The sequence below is a fragment of the Rissa tridactyla genome, chromosome Z (assembly GCF_028500815.1).
Source record: "Rissa tridactyla isolate bRisTri1 chromosome Z, bRisTri1.patW.cur.20221130, whole genome shotgun sequence".
NCBI lineage: Eukaryota > Metazoa > Chordata > Aves > Charadriiformes > Laridae > Rissa > Rissa tridactyla.
In genome coordinates, this window is record NC_071497.1 from 56,706,438 (window position 1) to 56,725,555 (window position 19,118).

At 42.5% G+C, this 19,118-nt stretch overlaps 1 protein-coding gene across 3 annotated transcripts; it reads left to right on the top strand.

Annotated features, from left to right (window-relative positions):
- The first annotated feature begins 4,138 nt into the window (after positions 1 to 4,138).
- Positions 4,139 to 18,018, top strand: AK3 (adenylate kinase 3). Of its 3 annotated transcripts, none has more exons than XM_054187061.1 (5): positions 4,139 to 4,492; positions 10,778 to 10,897; positions 13,694 to 13,866; positions 16,170 to 16,288; positions 17,660 to 18,018. In XM_054187061.1, exons 1-5 carry the CDS (start codon positions 4,345 to 4,347, stop codon positions 17,781 to 17,783), a joined length of 684 nt encoding a protein of 227 aa, XP_054043036.1. In that variant the 5' UTR covers positions 4,139 to 4,344; the 3' UTR covers positions 17,784 to 18,018. The 3 variants fall into 3 exon arrangements, with proteins under 3 accessions (XP_054043036.1, XP_054043037.1, XP_054043038.1); XM_054187063.1 differs by having other exon boundaries at positions 4,355 to 4,492; positions 10,710 to 10,897; XM_054187062.1 differs by lacking the exon at positions 10,778 to 10,897.
- Positions 18,019 to 19,118: the final 1,100 nt, after the last annotated feature.

A 19,118-nucleotide genomic window follows, 5' to 3' on the forward strand; every position in this document is an offset into this window, starting at 1 on the left:
CTGGTTTGCTGTTAATACTTAGGATAGATGTTTGGTTTTTTTGAAGGTAATGGTTGGAGAACATGACAGTCTCCTGATAATTGTTTGTTGAGATAAATAATACAGAATAGGTCATGACAGAAATTTCTAAGAGATCTCTGCTTTCTGACAATGTATGAGGCCTCCAGGTGTCCAAAAAGATAATGCTGTTTTCTGAGTTTCTGTTGGTTCATGAATCTCCCAAGTGTTTTCGCATGGGCTTGGAAACACAGCTATGTAACCTCTGTTTAACTTACTATCTTTTCCTATTAGCTGCATTTTGAGGGATGTTTAAACAATCTGTGATGAGTGCTTTTTATAGGATTAAAGCAGGACTACTTCATTACAGACTATAAATTTATCTCAAAAGAAAGACTGGGAAGACAGAAATGTTTTGCAAACAAAATACTGTCTTTGATCATTACCAACTTGTAACTGTGTAGCCCTGTAATAAAGTATTGCCTTTGCTCGTAACAGGCCATAAGCCTTGTACTGAGTTTCCAGCTGCTGCTAATAAAGTTAACTCTATCCCAGCCAAAATCAGGATGCTGTGACAGTGGTTTCTCCAGCTGATGAGTTTTCTATGGCTAATTTATTTTTCTTTTGTATCTTTACATGGTACGATGATAGTTTTAAATAGATAATAGTAACAAGCAGTTACACTGTGTAGAATGATACGATGAGGTAACGTAGAGAAAAGGAGGCCTGGTACAATACCTTGAGAAGCCTTGAGAAGTGGAGACAGCATACGTAGGCTGGTAAGAGATGGAGCACAGGGTCGGCACAAACAATGCTACAACAATCCACTGCTACAAACAATTCACCAGTGGCCAGTTAGAGAAATGCAGACCTGGAGCTGGACACCACTGTTTTTAGGCGCAGCAAATTAGTCAAAGAAACAATATATGTGGACGGCATTGTATATCGTAAACTCGGATGTAATGTGCAGCTGCAGGCTAGTGAAGAAAAAAGCGAGATGTAAAAGTGTGTTAGCAAGTATGCAAAAATAACTCCATGCCGACCCTTGAGGGAGGAAGAAGAAACCATGAACATGAACATGGTATTCCTCCTGCTGGAGGACACCAGATGCTGATGACTCTCTGTAACACCCGCCCCTGCCCCCGAATGAGACCACTGACCTTGGCGTCTGGGGAAGATGGGCAGAAGGGTGAACACAGCGCCGGGAGAGTGGTAGAAACTAAGAAATGTGTGTGGAACAATTTCAACTGTAATATTATTATTACTATTGAAACTTTTCAGCATAGACATATCCTTTCTGGTTCTGTAATAATTACCTCTGGATTAATAATAATTAATGAATGAGGCTGTTAAGATCTCAAGCTAACAATAATTTTTTTACTTTATAAATAAGGCGTGTTTCATTGTTGTCATAAATAAGGTTTCGAGTGTAACAAGCTTGTTGTACAGATAGTAAATTTCTGTCTCAAGAACACACATTTCCTAGGAAACTTACAGTTTTGGGACAACCCTTGTTAAGGATAAACGTTAATTTGCTGTACTCAGCATCTGGGAGGAATAATGCATTAGACTGTTTCCTAAAGGTAGGAATGACACAACAAAAGAGATACTGTTATACCCCTCTTTGCAAAGCATATGACATTATTTCAGTCTAAACAAAGAATCACAGCTGTAGATGTTTGGTTTGTAAAAAGTCACGCATTTGATACTTCAAATATAAGGCAAACAATTAAAGCTAACAACATTTCACACTATGTATTTCAACCTATATCTAATTAAAAAAGAAAAATGCAAGTTGTATTAGTTAAACATTGGTTACTGGGCTAAGATATGAATAATTAAGTCTGAATGAAGATAAATCAACTATCATGTTCTAAACATCAAAATGATAATGGCAGAAAAAAAATCACGTGCATGTTTTTAAATACATCTGTGTAAAACATTGTTTACAAACTAATGAGCCAATGACCTATTTCAGTACTACAAATCCTCCCATGATTTCTTTTTCCACTTCTGAATATGTCACAACTATTGCACAAAACCACTAGGACAAGGTTTGGACTCTGGCAAAGAAAGCCAAGGAGAAGGGAACAACCATTTATTTTACTACAAAATTTTTATAATATAAATACCCACTTCCGTTCTGCAAAAGCCGTATGTTAGTAAGAGCATGTGTGTGTGAGAGAGAAGTGCCTTTCTATCCACTTCCACCCCTTCTTTGTGTATCCCTTATGAAGTTCAGGCAGGTTTCTAAGCAGTCTTCAACAGTGGGATTATTTTAGCAGTCCTCTGTGGAATTTTTCTGAGCTGCTCAATAGTGCCCGTGGGGAGGCTGAACCTCAGGTTCCCTCTTTAACAGTCAAATAAATTATTTCTGCTTTTTATACATGGTGACTTTGGAGATTGGAGACCATTGGTTAATGGTCTCTCTGACAAATCTAGCTATTTGTTGCATATTTATTTCATACAATGCCTTCCATTTTCCCACAGATTTGTTTTAGGAACATTCAGAGGTTGTCTACACCCTTTGTGGGCTTCCACCTTTCAGAAGTCTGTGAAGTGTGGAGCTTTAAACAAACAGCATGGCTTCTAACATTTAAATGGCTTTTTGTCGACAAATTTTATTTAAGACTGTGGTGCTTTGGCAGACCGAGATGTTGCCCTGGGAACAGTCATAAAGCCCTGAATGCTTCACTCTTTCTGTCCTACTGCATTCTAGAACAAACGCATCGCTGGGCTCAATTACGGAGGTTCACATTGCTCAGTGTAGTAAGATTTATGCTCATGCTAACATTTCTGTGCCATGCCAGTGCCTCCCTACTTAATTGTTATGGAGATTTATTTTGTTGACTGGGCAGTTTTGGGGCTATATTCCCATTTTCATACTGTTGTTAAGTACCACACATCCATTTGTATGTTTTCCTCTTGCTGTTGCAAATCTCTTGTAAAACCATTGAAATTAAACCAGGTTTTAAAATGGAAAGCTGAATTTCATTAGTGTTTTGGCTTGAGCTCTGCATTCTGTGAGATCACTTGTTCACTGCAGCTCTTGCAGCTCACAGTGGCCGAGATTCATCAACATCTCCAGAACTTTTAGTGGGAAGGCTTGCTCCTCTGGCTGTGGACATGACAGTGAACACTCAGTAAGTGGCGCAGTCTTCTATTTCAGTGAAAATTCTGTCTCCTGCTGTAACTGAGAATCACTGAACCGTGTCTGTGGGAAGGGACCTCTGGATGTCATTTGAAAGAACCCTGCTCAAAAACAAGGCCAACCTCCAGCAGTTCGCATTCAAGTATCTTAAACAAAGCTCAGACACTGCTTTTTAAAAACGCAGCTGCCTGCTACCAGACAGTTGGAGCTTTTTTTTTGCCAGAGACCATCAAGAAGAGGGTTGCTGCAGGGAGAGGGGCTGGGTGAGCTGGGAGCCGAGCACAGCAGAGCTGCCTCCCTCACCCCACAGCCACTGCCCGGCAGCACCCGAGCCAGGACGTGCCAGCAGCCCCACGGCTCATCAGGTGACAGCCAGATGTCCCAGGTCAGTCTGGGAAATCCTTACTGTAGGTCAGGATGGAGAGTGGGGCAGGGGGGCTGCGGGGGCGGATGAAAAGGGGCTCCTGGCAGAGGGGCTTGGGGAGATTGGTCAGGGCCAGTTAGGACAGATCATCGAATCACAGAATCGTCTGGGTTGGAAGGGGCCTTTAAGATCACCGAGTCCAACCATCAACCGCACGCTGCCAAAACCAGCCCTAAACCATGTCCCTCAGCACCATGTCTACCCATCTTTTAAATACCTCCAGGGATGGTGATTCCACCAGCTTCCCTGGGCAGCCTGTTCCAACGTTTGACAACCCTTTCGGTGAAGAAATTTTTCCTAATATCCAATCTAAACCTCCCCTAGTGCAACTTGGGGCCACTTCCTCTTATCCTATCGCTTGTCACCTGGGGGAAGAGACCGACCCCCCACCTCGCTACAACCTCCTTTCAGGTGCTTTCAGACCCTCTCTGATGCTTTACTTTCCATAACGCCATTTGCTTTCGTGTTTGCCTGGTTGTGGGGTTTGTTTTGTTGTTCCACCCCCCTCCCGCCCCCCCCCGCGGTGCTTTTACGTAAAGGATCTTTCCTTCCTGCCCCTGATTGACAGCCAGAAAAGCTGCCACTGTTTTTCCCTGGGAGGACCGGCCTCGCTTTTCCCCCCCTCCCTCCTCCGCTCTCCTCCGCCATCCCCGGTCTCACGGGGCGGGGGGCGGCCGAGGCGGCGCTCCCGGGGAAGGCGGCGCGACGCTCCTGCCCGTCCCCTGCCCCGTCCTCTGCCGCCGCCGCCGCCGCCAGCAGCAGCCGCTCCAGCATGGTGGTGCCGCCGCTGCTGCGCGCCGTCATCATGGGACCGCCGGGCTCCGGCAAAGGCACCGTCTCCGCTCGGATCATCAAACATTTCGGGGTGAAGCACCTCTCCAGCGGCGACCTGCTGAGGGACAACATGCAGAGGAAGACAGGTGGGAACGGGGATGTTCTCCAGACCCGGGGGGAAAACTAGGAAAACGGGGGAGGGGGGATCGTCCCCGCCGCCCTCCCCCGGTGGGATCCGGTGCTCTTCTTGAAGGCCAGAGCCCGAGGCTCCCCTAAAAAGCTGTCACTCGGCATCCTCTTCCGAAGTGTATCTGGGGTTTATCCCTGTTTTCCCGGTTTTCGTTAACGCCTGCTTGTTTCCCAGTCTCGGTGCTTTTCGTGGTTTTTTTTTGTTTGTTTGTTTTTGTTTGGGGTTTTTTTTTTTTTTGGTAGGTGTTTCTGATAGTCTTGCAGCTGAAACGTTTTGAAAGGGAAAAAAATACTCGTGTCTTTTAACAGACGGGCCAAGAGGAGGAGTTCTGGGCCACGGGCCTTTTGCAGATCTTTTATAGATGGCTAGAAGTAAAGGCACCTAGAATTACCAGCTTTATGCCAAATTAAGAAGGCCTTGTCCTGAACTGGCAGGCATAACTGTAGTGGTGCTTTCCAAAAAACAATGGGAAAAATTTTCAAAACGCTTACCTTGTGCTTTTTAAATTCTTTTAAGTTTGCATCGTGCTTAGGTTTCAACGTGGTCTGTGTTTGCATACAGAGTTGCTTGTATTAGGTAGTGATGTGGATTATACTAAGCATATTGTCCTGGCTTGACCTTTGGCTCTCTGTGGAGATGCCACAACCCCTCTCTCCGCTGGATTTTTGCAATGATGAAAGGTCCCATCCTGACATCCGCATCTGCTTTTTTTCACGGTGGGGTCGAAAACCTTCTGAGAACCATTTCAGGTTGCATGGGATGAAGTGAGAGTATTCCTATTTCCAGCACTTTGAAGCTGCAGAGGACTACATTCACTTGTAAGCATCACTACAATATTATGGTTAGGTAGCTGGCAGTCTTGGTTTTGGAAGCTTATAAGCATGTTTGAAGGCAAAAAATTATCTGTATTATGAAATCAATTGTGGTGTGATTTCCACATCTCTTTTCACACAAATTCTGTTTGCTCTGGAAGAACAATGACTTTGGCTTAGTTGACTGGCTTTACTACAGCTGATATCTACAAGTTAAACATTTGCTAAGAGCACCACCTCTGCAGGCATATCTGATCACATTCATGCTTTTTCTGTCTGTTCGGTTGTGCAAGTGTAAGTTTTTATTTACAGAGGGTCATAAAACCAAAATTGTTGGTATTAGAAACTTCCAATGTAAGTGAGACCTAGTGAGAAGGGAATGTGTTCCAGAAGAGGAAGCAAATATGGTATTTACTAAAAATTTCGGGTTTTGTGCTCTTTCAATATGTCTTGGAGGCGACATCAAAGAACACTAGAATCAAGCTGAAGGGTGTGTGAGAAGAGGAAATTGTGAGTGGAAATACCCCATTGCTTGATTTAAGGAGGGAGGCGTGAGCTGGGGAAAGAAAAACACTTGGATTCAGCAAAGTGTTCTAGCTGAGTTGGACAGATGAAAGAATGTGAAGGAGAACCAAAATGTGAAATGGAAGTGTATCAGACACTTTAAAACCCTGGATGTGAGGAGAGAAGCCAGTGGAGGGTGTAAGAGATGATGCGGTTTGCTCTGAACTAGCTAGCGTAGAACTTACAGGAATCTGCTACAGAGTTTTCCATTCACTAATTAACTCAGATGAAGCTCTATTGTAACTGTATTGAAAGGGAGTCACTGGTTGCAGAAATGGTCTCCAAAGGATTGAGTTGAATACTGAGGTAGTAGGAGTAAGTAGAATCATAGAATCATAGAATCATTTAGGTTGGAAAAGACCCTGGGGATCATCGAGTCCAACCATCAGCCCCACTCTACAAAGTTCTCCCCTACACCATATCCCTTAACACCACATCTAAACGAGTCTTAAACACATCCAGGGATGGTGACTCCACCACCTCCCTGGGCAGCCTATTCCAGTGTCTGACCACTCTTTCTGTGAAGAATTTTTTCCTAATGTCCAGCCTAAACCTACCCTGCTGCAGCTTGAACCCAGTCCCTCTTGTTAATCGCTAATTACCTGTGAGAAGAGACCGGCACCAGCCTCTCTACAATGTCCTTTCAAGTAGTTGTAGAGAGTGATGAGGTCTCCCCTCAGCCTCCTCTTCCTCAAACTAAACAGTCCCAGCTCTTCCAATCGCCCCTTATAAGATTTATTCTCCAGGCCCTTCACCAGCTTCATTGCCCTCCTCTGCACTCGCTCCAGCACCTCGATATCTCTCTCGTATTGAGGTGCCCAGAATGGACACAATACTCAAGGTGTTGCCTCACCAGTGCTGAGTACAGGGAGACAATCACCTCCCTCCTTCTGCTGGTCACACTATTTCTAATACAAGCCAGGATGCCATTGGCCCTCTTGGCCACCTGGGCACACTGCTGGCTCATGTTCAGCCGCTTGTCAATTAGAACCCCCAGGTCCTTTTCTGCCAGGCAGCTCTCCAGCCACACTTCCCCAAGCCTGTAGCGATGCATGGGGTTGTTGTGGCCCAAGTGCAGGACCCGGCACTTGGCCTTGTTGAAGCACATTCCATTAGCATTGGCCCAATGATCCAATCTGTCCAAGTCTCTCTGTAGAGCCTCCCTATCCTCATGTAGATCAACACTCCCGCTTAGCTTCGTGTCATCTGCAAACTTGCTGATGATACACTCTATGTCCTTTTCAAGGTCATCAATAAAGATGTTAAACAGAAATGGTCCCAACATCGAGCCCTGAGGGACACCACTTGTGACCGGCCACAAGCTGGATTTAACTCCATTGACCACCACTCTTTGGGACCGTCCATCCAGCCAGTGCTTGATCCAGCAGATTGTATGCTCATCCAGGCCATGAGCTGCCAGTTTTTCCATGAGAGTTCTATGGAGGACAGTGTCAAATGCTTTTCGAAAGTCTAGGTAGACAATGTCCACAGCCTTTCCCTCATCCAATAATCTGGTCATCTTGTCATAGAAGGAGATCAGGTTCATCAGGCAGGACCTGCCTTTCATAAACCCATGCTGACTAGGCCTGATCCTCTGCTTGTCCATTATATGACTTGTAATGGCACTCAAGATGATCTGCTCCATGACCTTCCCTGCTACCGAGGTCAGACTGACTGTAGTTTCCCGGATCCTCCTTTCTGCCTTTCTTGTAGATGGGTGCTACATTTGCTACCCTCCAGTCCATTGGGACCTCCCCAGTTAGCCATGACTTCAGGTAGATCATGGAAAGTGGCTTGGCAAGCACGTCTGCCAGCTCTTTCAGCACTCTTGGATGTAACCCATCCGGTGCCATAGACTTGTGTGCATCCAAGCGGCGTAGCAGGTCACTGATCACTTCCTCTTTCATTGTGATGACCTCGTCCAGCTTCTCCTCCTTGTCTCCTAGCTCATGAGGCTGGGTGCCCAGGGAACAGCTAGTTCCGCTGCTAAAGACTGAGGCAAAGTAGGCATTGAGCACCTCAGCCTTTTCCTCATCCTTTGTGACTATGTTTCCCTCTGCATCCAATAAGTGAGGGAGATTTTCCCTAATCCTACTTTTGTTGTTAATGAATTTATAGAAACATTTTTTGTTATCCTTAACAGCTGTAGCTGTGTTGAGCTCTAGCTGTGCTTTGGCTCTCCTAATTTTCTCCCTGCATAGCTTCGCTATATCCTTATAGTCTTCATGAGAGACCTTCCCCCTCTTCCAGAGGTCATAGACTCTCCTTTTGTTCTTGAGGTCCAGCCAAAGGTCCGTATTTAGCCAGGCCGGTCTCCTTCCCTGCCCACTTGTTTTTTGGCACACAGGGACAGCCACCTCCTGTGCCTTTAAGACTTCTCTCTTGAAGTATGTCCAGCCTTCCTGGGCTCCTGTATCCTTCAGGGCAGCCTCCCAAGGGATTTTGTCCAGCAGTCTTCTGAACAGGTCAAAATTTGCCCTGTAGTACGCTGTAGTACACTGAAGGAGGGAGAGGGACTGAGAGGCAACTCAGACAGCTTTGGCAAGTTTAGTCGAGGCAGAGTTTATGAGTTTTGATTACAATAGAAGACTCCTGCAATTCCCAGTTCTCTGGGAACTGTGTTAGGCTAAGTTGTGCAGATGAAACACTTGGAAAATTAAATATAATTAACAATAGTGATATGGTACTATTTTTGGCGTTTGCTGCGTTGTGAAAATGGACTTTTTCTGTTGAAAACATCCTTAGCAATTTGCAATTATTACCATGTTCTGCTGCTTTGGAGAGTGGAGAGTCTGTGACCACCTCTCTGGTGCTAAGCAACCTGCTGTCTGCATATGGATAGAACTTGTTTGCTGTGATGCGGTTAGAACAGGCCAGCCTTTTCCAAAACCTTGAGACATGGATACCCGTTACCACCTAGGCAGGAAAGAAACCTGTGTTGCCTTTAATTGCAAAGATTGCAATGCCGGCAGTGGTTTCAGACCCAAGCTGAAAAAACAAAACAAAATAAAAACAACAAAACCTCATGAAATCCCATCCCCAACAACAGGGAAAAAAAAAAGCAGCTGTGGTCTTGCATACGAACTTTTTGTCCTAACGTAACTGTGGGTACAGTTGTGCCTATTTTTCTCTTCTGTGAGAATGACTTTCTAAACGACCTGAAGTATGTAGAGAGAGGCAGGATGTTTCCAGCTCTGTTGGTCTAATAATAGCACCTGTGCGCCTTACAGCTTGCCGTAAACCTCTCCAGGCCCAAATGCTCATCTGTCTTTTCAAAATACATTAGTACCATTCTCTTATCAGCCTTGCCTTGCGCATATTCCTAGACCATTGTGGATAGAGCAATGCTGCAGCACAAATCAGTAACAGATCCAAGCATCAAGTGCACGTTAAACTACCTAGATGTAATTTATTCCTCCTCCCAGCCTACTTTTGCAGGGTACATAGTTCAAAGTGCAGTAGAATAATAAAAGAGGTATGACTTGCTGACCTCAAAGAACGGAGATAGGGAAAAGCATAGAGACTTTGTACCCAGGCAGACCGTCACCTTTCCAGCTTGTGATGTGCTGGGGGACTGAAGCACGGTAGTCTGACTCTTTTCCACGTCGTGAGGATTATTAGAAGTCTGACCAAGGTTCATAGCGCATATTTCTGAATGGTCTTCAAACTTTACAAAGCCTGACTCTAGGTGTGAACACCCAGTAAGGGGAAATTGTCCTTTTATTACCTTTTTTTTTTTTTCCAGCACCAAAGCTACTGTTTGTATTACTTGAGGGCATCTATTGCTTTTCAGTTGCCTTATCTGAAGAAAGGCCTCTATATTATTGCATGCTTCAATACTACATCAAGTGATGGGATTGGCAGTCTTCATTCCTTTCTGATAAAAGTGGTTATATCTTGTGTTGGTATGTCAGTCCTTCCCATTTTCTTTTCTGTTTAGTTTACTGTAACTAGATCTGAATTGGCGGCAAGTAAAGGCTTCTGCAGATCCACAAGAAAAACAATCTAGCTGCTATTCTGGGTGATTTACATTATTGGATAATTGTTTTATATATGAAGGCCACGGAGACTTTGTGCCTAGGACACAACCCAGGCAAAATAATTTCTTCCTGGCTAGACCCATAATTTGGGTGTAGTGCAGCACGCTACTGCATGTCATGTAGGAGCATGGTGTGATATCCGGGACTGTCATGCGTGGATGGCATTTTAGCAAGCCAGTGAGTGAAACAACGGGCATTAAAGGTTAGTCAGTTCCATGGGAAAATACTAGTGTCTGCGCGCTCCCAAAAATAGTTTACAACATCTATAAACATCCTCTTGTAACTCTAGTAATCATAAAAACACGTATCTGGCAAGCATGTCCCACTGCATACTGCTCTTTTAAATACCAAAGGCGTTTCTCTCTGTAGTGGAGTCACAAGTAAGAACTAGCCACTAACCTGATTAAATAGCTTCCCTGACAGGAAACCTGAGGGCTGATCTCTTAATGAACATGTATCCTTCACATTTTTCTTCTTTTGAAGATCCTCTTACCTAATGCTGTCTCCTGATTTTAGTTTTTGGCGCCTAATATTTCAAACACTTACTAGTAAAATTATTCGGAGAATGTGGGGTAGAGGTGTGCTGAATGCCCAGTTGCCATCTGTGGAACTACAGACCGGTCAAATTAATCTGATGTGTATTTGCATGATCAGATCCTAACTGATCACCTGGTTTTGAATTTCAGCAAACATACTGTCTGTCTTGTTTGCAGCTCCACTGTTCTGCGCCACCCTGATCAAAACAATTTTTTTGCAGGCTTGTGGGCTTTTTTTCGCTCGCTGGAGGTCAGAGATAGTGTAATGCGACTTCTGTTACTTTCGCAGAAGTTGGAATCCTTGCCAAGTCTTACATTGATCAAGGGCGGCTTATTCCAGATGACATCATGACACAACTGATGCTGAGTGAGCTAAAAGGTCTGGATCGGTACAACTGGCTATTGGATGGTAAGTTAGCATATTGGGTATCGCTGTACATGGAGAGAAAAACTGCACTCAGAGCATTACAGGGATGTTTAATTCATGTTGAAAAGGGTAGTTCAGCACTCCAGTAAAATTTCAAAACTGGCAATTCTGGTAATCCTCATATTTTATTTCCCCTTTAAAATATGCATTGAGAAGTTTCTTTTTTTGTGGAACACCTTTGAAGAATGGGGCTGAGGAATTATTTAAATAGGAAGGTAGGTATATGATAGAGCAACAAAGTAAGTATGGAAAGCAAGTACTGCAGCAGTGCAGTCTGTAATAAATCACTAACAAAAACACTGCTTAAGTGCTCTAAAAGATCTCTTTCATTTGCTTTTTGGTTCTGTTCTCTAGAGTGAATCGCTCTGCAATTCTGCAGGGTAAGCTCCTTGCTTCAGCGTTCAGAGTAGAGAAAAAATGCATTTGCACTGTCTTCATGGACTGAATGGCTGTTGGCCCCTGGGATGCTCAGCACAAAGATAGCGTCTAGGCTGGATGTGTGTGTTTTTGGATTCTAGGCGCAACCTGTCTCAGTAGATAAAACTAAAAAGTTGTTGGTGTGGCTTTTTATTTAGAGGGAGTGAAAAATCCACAGAGTTCTTTGTCCCTTAGTGCTTTATTATAATTGTTCCTAATACAGCAGTCTGTTCTGGTGGCTTTAGTCACAGTTATGTTCCTCCTTAGTGAGGACAAAGGCTTAATTCCCATGCTGAACAGCACAATAAAACCTAGTCAATAAAAGAAAGAGCTGCAGATGTTTCTTTTCTTTAGTTTCAGGTCCAGTGAACACACAGTTCCAGCCTCGTGGATCTGAATGTGTAGCAGTATAGCTGGGCACACTGGCAAGTCTCAGTAGGTTGATGATGAGGAGACCATAAGAGAATAAATCGATTTCTGCTTATTTTCTGTGATTTCTGTTAATGTCCTGCCTTCTTTAAACTTCTGGAGCAGAAATTTTGTCTGCATCAGTATTTGTAATGAGACTCGGTGAATTACACTAGGGATAGCTCTGGTGTAATCGGCTCTGTAGGAACAATACTGTTCTGTTGAAATACGTTAACCAGAAAGTCTTTAGTATGATAACTGCAACACAGAACAAACAGCTGAGGTCAGCTAGGTCAAGCTAAATAGAGTTGCTGAGCTGCATGTATGCTCACTTAGCCAAACACCTATTTCCACTGCCTTAGTCAGGTTGGTGGCTTCTGGAGTCACAGCAGATGTAGCAATCAGAGACGTGTGTGTGTGGGTATGACCTGCTTAGACTTATGCGCTGTATAAATAGGGCACTCTTCTCTGCGTTCTTGGATTCTTCATAATTCATTACATCTTTTAGATTATTTTTTCTGTATCAAGAAAACACTGAATGCAGCAAACGCTGGTTCAGCTTCAATGAAATGCTTTTATAAGGGCATTTGAATTTGTTGAGGAAGCTTCTCACTAATAAGTCCCAAAGCAAACTCATTTTCCAGCCGTGTAACTAAGATGTGTGGTGGCTGACTAGCTTGTCAATAATAAGTAAGAACAGCAGTGCTGGAGTCCTGGCTGTCCCTCTGCTCTTAACATTTGGAAGCACTTCCATGAGATAATCTGAATGTGAGAGAAACAGGATGAGGTCAGTTGATGACTGTGCAAACCAGGTGCATCAGCCTTAATGCACAAGTGAGAGCTTGGTCTGAGTTAATCAGCTCTTTCCTTTTGTGATGTGTTAGTCAAGACACAGTAGCCTTAAGACGATGATTTTTTTTTTTTCCTGTTGTAAGGCTAGTTCTTGGCTGGTTCCTTACTCAGGCAATGGACTCATCAACCAGTGTTATGCAAGGAAGAGTTTCTTAAGTTTGTACCTATAAGTTTCTTAAGTTTAGTCCTATAGTATGATGAAAATTACAAGCTCCTTAAGAACATAAGACTATGCAAGAGCTTTGTGGGTAGAGGTAGTATTCCAGTGAATCTGTGGTGCAGTAGCATGTTCTGCCGTAGCTTTGACTGCTAAAGTTCTGTGGTCATTTTTGCATTTTAAATTCTTTGTGGAGACCTTGGTTTTCTTGTTCTGTTTCCCACCCCCCCCACCCCCCCGCCTCCTTCTTAAGTTCCACTAGATTTCTCTAGTAGTAATATGTGCCTTTGAAGGCACGCTACCAGAGCTGTAGAGTTCATGGTGCAAAATGCAGTGTCTTTTAAGTGAAGACACAGATGCCTGTTCAGCCTGAGTGTTCTCACTCATGTTCTCCAAGGATAGTTTGATACGTTAGACTTTTCCAGAACTCTTTCTAAAGCTTTTGTTTTATGTAAAACTAATCCTTGACTGTCTCTGGTAGATCTATTTGGCTTACTGCAACTGAATAAAATAGGTTTGTCATGGTCACCTCCTTACCAGACTTACACAACTGTGGAAGTAAGAGTTGTCACAAATGTTTCTAGTGAGCTGCTTGTAGCTTTTATTGTTTGAAATAGGTATACAATGCTTTTATTCAATATAGTGGTATGTAGTGCATATGAGTATGGGGTCTTTTTCCATTTATTTGTTACACTTTTGGGAAGATGATTAAGTGAAACGAGGATACAGAAGCTGGGAGGTGTTTAACAAGTGCTTGAAACACTTTAAAACTAAAAACTGCTGAAAAATACTTGGAAAATCTGATGTCTCTTCAACCTTTACAGTATGACGAGGTTTTTTTTTTTTTTTTCTGCCTGACAATTAATTTCTCTAATGACCGAATCCAGGTAATTCTCGCTATAACTCTGCCTTTAGATTTTTATGGAGTTGTTCCCTTTAAACAGGTTTCCCCAGAACAGTTGCCCAGGCAGAAGCCCTGGATAAAGAATGTCAAATAGATACTGTGATTGACCTGGATGTGCCATTTGAGACCATAAAGTGTCGGCTCACCGCACGTTGGATCCACCCTGCTAGTGGCAGAGTCTACAATCTTGAGTTCAGTCCTCCCAAAGTGCAGGTAGGCAATACACATCGGTGTTGGCTCTAAATAAATGTTGGTTGCATTTCGTCATTGCAGTAGACTATTTTTTGCATATGTTGTTTCAAAACACAGTAACTCAGAAGAAAAAGGCTCATTCGTTTGATCTGTTCGGAGCACAGAACCTTTCTGGTAACACCCTGCCTCTCAGGGTACCTTAGTGCCCCTGGTAGAAGCTCAAGCGGATGGGCAATGTGTTTGTTCCCTGCAGAATGAAACACCGTGGTGTTTTGTAAGCTCTTGTTAAAGCTGTTCACTGATCTGGAAGACTCTCACTCTTGCACACTGGCATAGGAGTTGGGCGTGTTCTTAGCTTGTTCTGCAAGTCTGCAGCCTGTACAGTCCAAAATGTAGTTTCCTTTTCCTTCCTCCAGAGGACTCATTCTTTGTATCTAGGAAGCATGCTGAATCATCATTCAGAGGAATCTACTGAGTGCTTTCCCTGTGTTTACATTTAATCAGGATGGGTATTCTCAAGGGAACAGCTGTCGTATTGGAAAACTAGATGTATTTCCCTGACTGGGAAACTTCTCAACAGATAAATCGGCTGTTACAGCTTGAGGCATCCTAGAAGAGGAATAGTAAACTTGAAGATAATGACTGTATATTGTTACCTTAAGATTTTTGAGGAACTTGGATTAGCTTTAGCTCAACTCGGCTTAAGTTGTATTTCATCCTTAACTCTAAGTAACTTCTCTGTTGTGGCATCACATTTCACCTGAAAGCTTGATTAAGTTACATCAGAAGCATGGCGGGCCATGTACTTTTTGGATTTCAGTGTTGCAGGAAAAGAAGCCAGCTGTAATAGCAGCAGGTAAACACCGGAAGTGGGAAACTCGAAACACTGTCTTTGTCTTGTTTAAAACATGGTGGTTTAAGTCATGGGTACTTTAATTGCAGAAGAGCATAGGCGTGTTGTGACAGAGAATCATCAGACCTACCAAAGAGTGGCCTTCAGCTGCAAGAGCTTTGCTATTAGGAACACTCCACTCTACTTTCCACTAATTAACAGGCATATCACAACAGTGATATATTGCAAAGTAGATTGCAATATATAAGTGAAACCATGGAATGGAGGTGAACAGCTGAAATACGGTTGTCTCTGTTATCTAACAGACCTTTACCTACTCAACAGAACCAAAAGATTACAGCTTTAGAGTTACTGCAAGGCTGAAGTACCTATTTGATAGGTACAATGAAGGCACTAGTATGGCTGCCTGCACAGATGCTAGAAAGAAACATTTGAGTGTTTTAAATGTTTGTATTATGTAAACAGGGTAAGTTTGACCATACAAGTCCATCTCTAATATAATACAGATGTTCTGGAATAGGTTTTCTTCACACCTTCACAGAGAAGCTTACTGAACGTTGGTGGTTATTGGTGTTCTGAAGTCGACTGCTAGAATGCAAGCAAAAAAGGAAAATAACTGGCTTTGTACTTGCACGATCACTCATGTTGCCACTCCAAATGTCAGATTAAACTTGTCTTTAGGGAAAATCAAAATTCTGGAGGATTTAATTAATATGTACGAAGGCGCAAGGAGTATATGTGGTGGGTCATATGCTGTCCTTGGATGCACAATGATTCAGTGCATCTAAGAAGTAGCAAACTTTGATGCCACTAGCTAGTCCTTCGTAAGATGTGCCAGTGGTCAGTAATTTCTTCAGTCATTGCTGGTTTCAAGGCTTACAAGCTCCGTAATCACTTAAAGCACTTCAGTAAACTGGGGACAAAATGTGCAGCAAAGTAGGAGCTCTCATAGTTCATGCCTTAGGTTGCTACCTGTGTTTCCTGAATTCTACAAAAACTTCAGCTGGCTTTTATGCCATTTTTTGTACAGCTGTTGCTGAATGTTAACTCTTCCATTTTGCAACTTAAAAATCAAAGCGCCACTAACTCCTTTCCCCATTTCAGTACTGTCAAACAAAGGTCAAATTGGTCTCTTGCTTGTTTCCTTTTATGCAGTAATATATTACCAACAATATTGTTTTTGCTGATGTATGAAAGTTTTGTCTACATATTTCCCATATTCAGCAAATGTTCCAGAGGACATATTAGGCAAGTTCATTGCCAATACTGAGAAAATATTTTTAACTGATGGACTGTTTTACTGGATAGTCAACATCTTATATTCCAGATAAGATATGGGCAGTAGCTTTTCTCTTTATACACAGAATCTACACCTTGACTAACTGGAAACTGATCATAATTTAAACAGAAAATTACACAAAACATACTTAAACAGAAATACACACCAGTGTTTGCTTTTAACCATGATTAGGGCATTGATGATATTACTGGAGAGCCACTTGTTCAGCGTGATGATGATAAGCCAGAGACGGTTACCAAGAGGCTGCAGGCTTATGATGCACAAACAAAACCTGTTCTAGAATATTACCGGTAAGTAGTAAAATCTACGCTTCCACATTAGCATAGCGAAGAACAGATCTCTTCAGTTACAGAGATATTGCAACAGTGAACGTGGCATGAGCAGCAGTGTATCCTTCATCACCTCAGTAAGAAATCAACCCAGTAAAATGAGTATGTTTTCCACCATTGAATGAAACCCCTTCAGGAACCGGCTTAGCAAAACAGCCTTTCACTGCAGCCATATTTAGCTTTGCAAAGAGCACCATGCATTATTCAATGTGTTATGGTACTGTTCTGAGCAACATAGCTCTGGTTAGTAAGATAAGAGAGACAGTGCCTTTCTTTTTTTGGAAGATGTAACAGTATTTGGTCTTCTGGATGTATAAGTAGAAGCCCTCCTAACAAGGCCTAGAGGTCAAGAAATGATACGCAAATAGAAAAACTGTTAATGAGGATTTAAAAGTGCCTGTTCTAAGAACAGGACTGTGACGGGCACAGCTAGCAAGACTCATTGGAATAAGTAGCTATTTGAGAATACTGCCATTTGCACTGTGGAGTGATAACAAATTACTAGTTCTTTTAAGAGCCAAGAATATACACCAAGTTTCTCTTCACGTAAAGCTGCAAATATCGCATTGTTAATATACAGATATTAGTAGGTCCCCGTGTAGAGCTACAGCTTTGTAGTCTTATCTTGCCTAGAAAAAGAAATCAGACTCTCTTTGACATCCTGAAGTGACTGTCCTTCCTCTATCTCCATATCCACCACCCTTCATTATGGTCTATCAAAACTGTTGAACAGAAGACTAGAAGCTCCATCTTTGGGGTGGTTAAGTTTTAAAGAAGGACTTTTTCTGGATTGACAATGATTTTCCTGACTTTGGTAGCTTTCTGAAGTGAAAATGCCTCAAAGCACCACAGTAAGACATAGGCGTAAACTATTATTACTACTGGTCATAACATACTTTACAGATAAAATTAGCTACTAGAACTAATTCGGAATAACTTGAATGTGCCTGATTCACTTGTTTGTTCTGATGCACCATCTTTGATCCTTGAGGTGTAACTTTACAAGACCTGGGTTAGTCACAGTTGTTTGGATGACTGCTGTACAGCATGTGCTATATGACTGCATTGCTGCTGCTTATTTTTACCCTTCATAGTTTGTTATTAAGTACTCTGTGGACAGCTGTTGGTTTTACAGACTGATGTCACCAATAGCTCACTGTTTGAGGAACAGAGTAATGCATGTCCAGCCCGCGTTCACAATGTTATGGCTGTTCTTTGTGTTAAATCACATGCGTATTCGGACATTCCTGCCAGGGCAATTTTAAAGTGATGTGCAGATCCTGGAACAATTAAACAATTTGACTTCTGTAACGCTTTCTTTTTCTTCCTTAGGGAAAAAGGGTTGTTGAAATCCTTCTCTGGAACAGAAACTAATAAGATCTGGCCACATATCTATGCTTTCCTCCAAACCAAGTTGCCAGATGTGAGCCAGAAAGATGCTACCACTCCCAGGTGAAAATAAGTCTAACTTCTGCTCCTCTGTCGTAGCTCACACATGATTACATGAGATTCAGCAATCAAGGCTTTCTCTGTGTAGTCTACCAGACTGATCAATAATTAAAGTCTAATGTTGTCCTTAACTTACATTATGATAAAATGGCATCGCCTGTGGTCCTCACTTTAATGCTGTGTTTTTTAATATTAAATATACCTAATTTTTTATAATATAGTAACTGACTTTAACAAAAGCATCTACTCTTCTGTCTCTTATTCCGAAAATATTTAAGTTTGCAAATATTGACTGGTGAAGGAAACACATTTCAGAATACAGCTTAATTACAATGCACATTGATTGATTTACTCACTCATGAATAGTGGTGTGAAGCAATAAGGACAGGAAACCACGTTTCTTGATTGTGTGGGCCAGACAGAAGCTGTGGGGAACCATGAACACCATTCTGCAAAAAGCCATTTCAGACCAGCACTGGCATACAAATAGTCACGGTTAGAAAACAGTAGGTACCACATTACAATGAGAAACCATGATGCGCTGCTTACTTCTACTTGTGCATTTTGATTTCATAAAAAGCAGCTATGCTTGTCTTTTTGACAGCCTACATTAAGTTTCGGTTAGCTGGTGGGAGATGGGGTAGGGAATCGCCTTATGATTTGACACTGAACTCCCACACCATCCAATCTTAGCCCCCTAGAAACTTTAAAGATAACCTTCAGTATATCACACGTTGCTAGATCAGCGCGGCTCTACTGCTAATGGTAGCAATTGCAAGTCACTGTGATACACTGCCCTTACTACCCTTGTACATAACATTCACTTAAACAACCTGAAGTTATTAGCTTCCCTTAGTTTCCCGTAATAATTAACTAATTATTAAGGAGGAGGCAGTGTTTATTTATCCTCTCTGGAGTATCTGTCAAACTTAAAAAAAATATAAAAAATTACTTTACTACTGAAGCTGATTATCTCTTAATTCACGTCAGAGACAGAGCTGCTCCTTTATCCTCAGTCTGTCTGCAAAAGAACTGCTAGAGAACACAAGGCACATGAAAAGCTGGTTCTATCGGTGGATCTGGTGTTCCTACTTTTGCTGCTGCAGCTGTACCAATACCCACGCTGGAATATGCTGCAGACTTAGAATTTTTCCTACCTCTGCTACAGCCAAAATGAAAATTACTGGATCTCAGCACAGCTTTTGCCTGAATTAGCAACTGCAGGTAGAGTGTGTTCATCAAACTATTGAAATCTAGATACCTTCCAGACCTCATGTACAATCAGAACAAGACAGTAAAGGACCGAGAGTGTGTACCGATACTGATATTTGAGATATGGGTG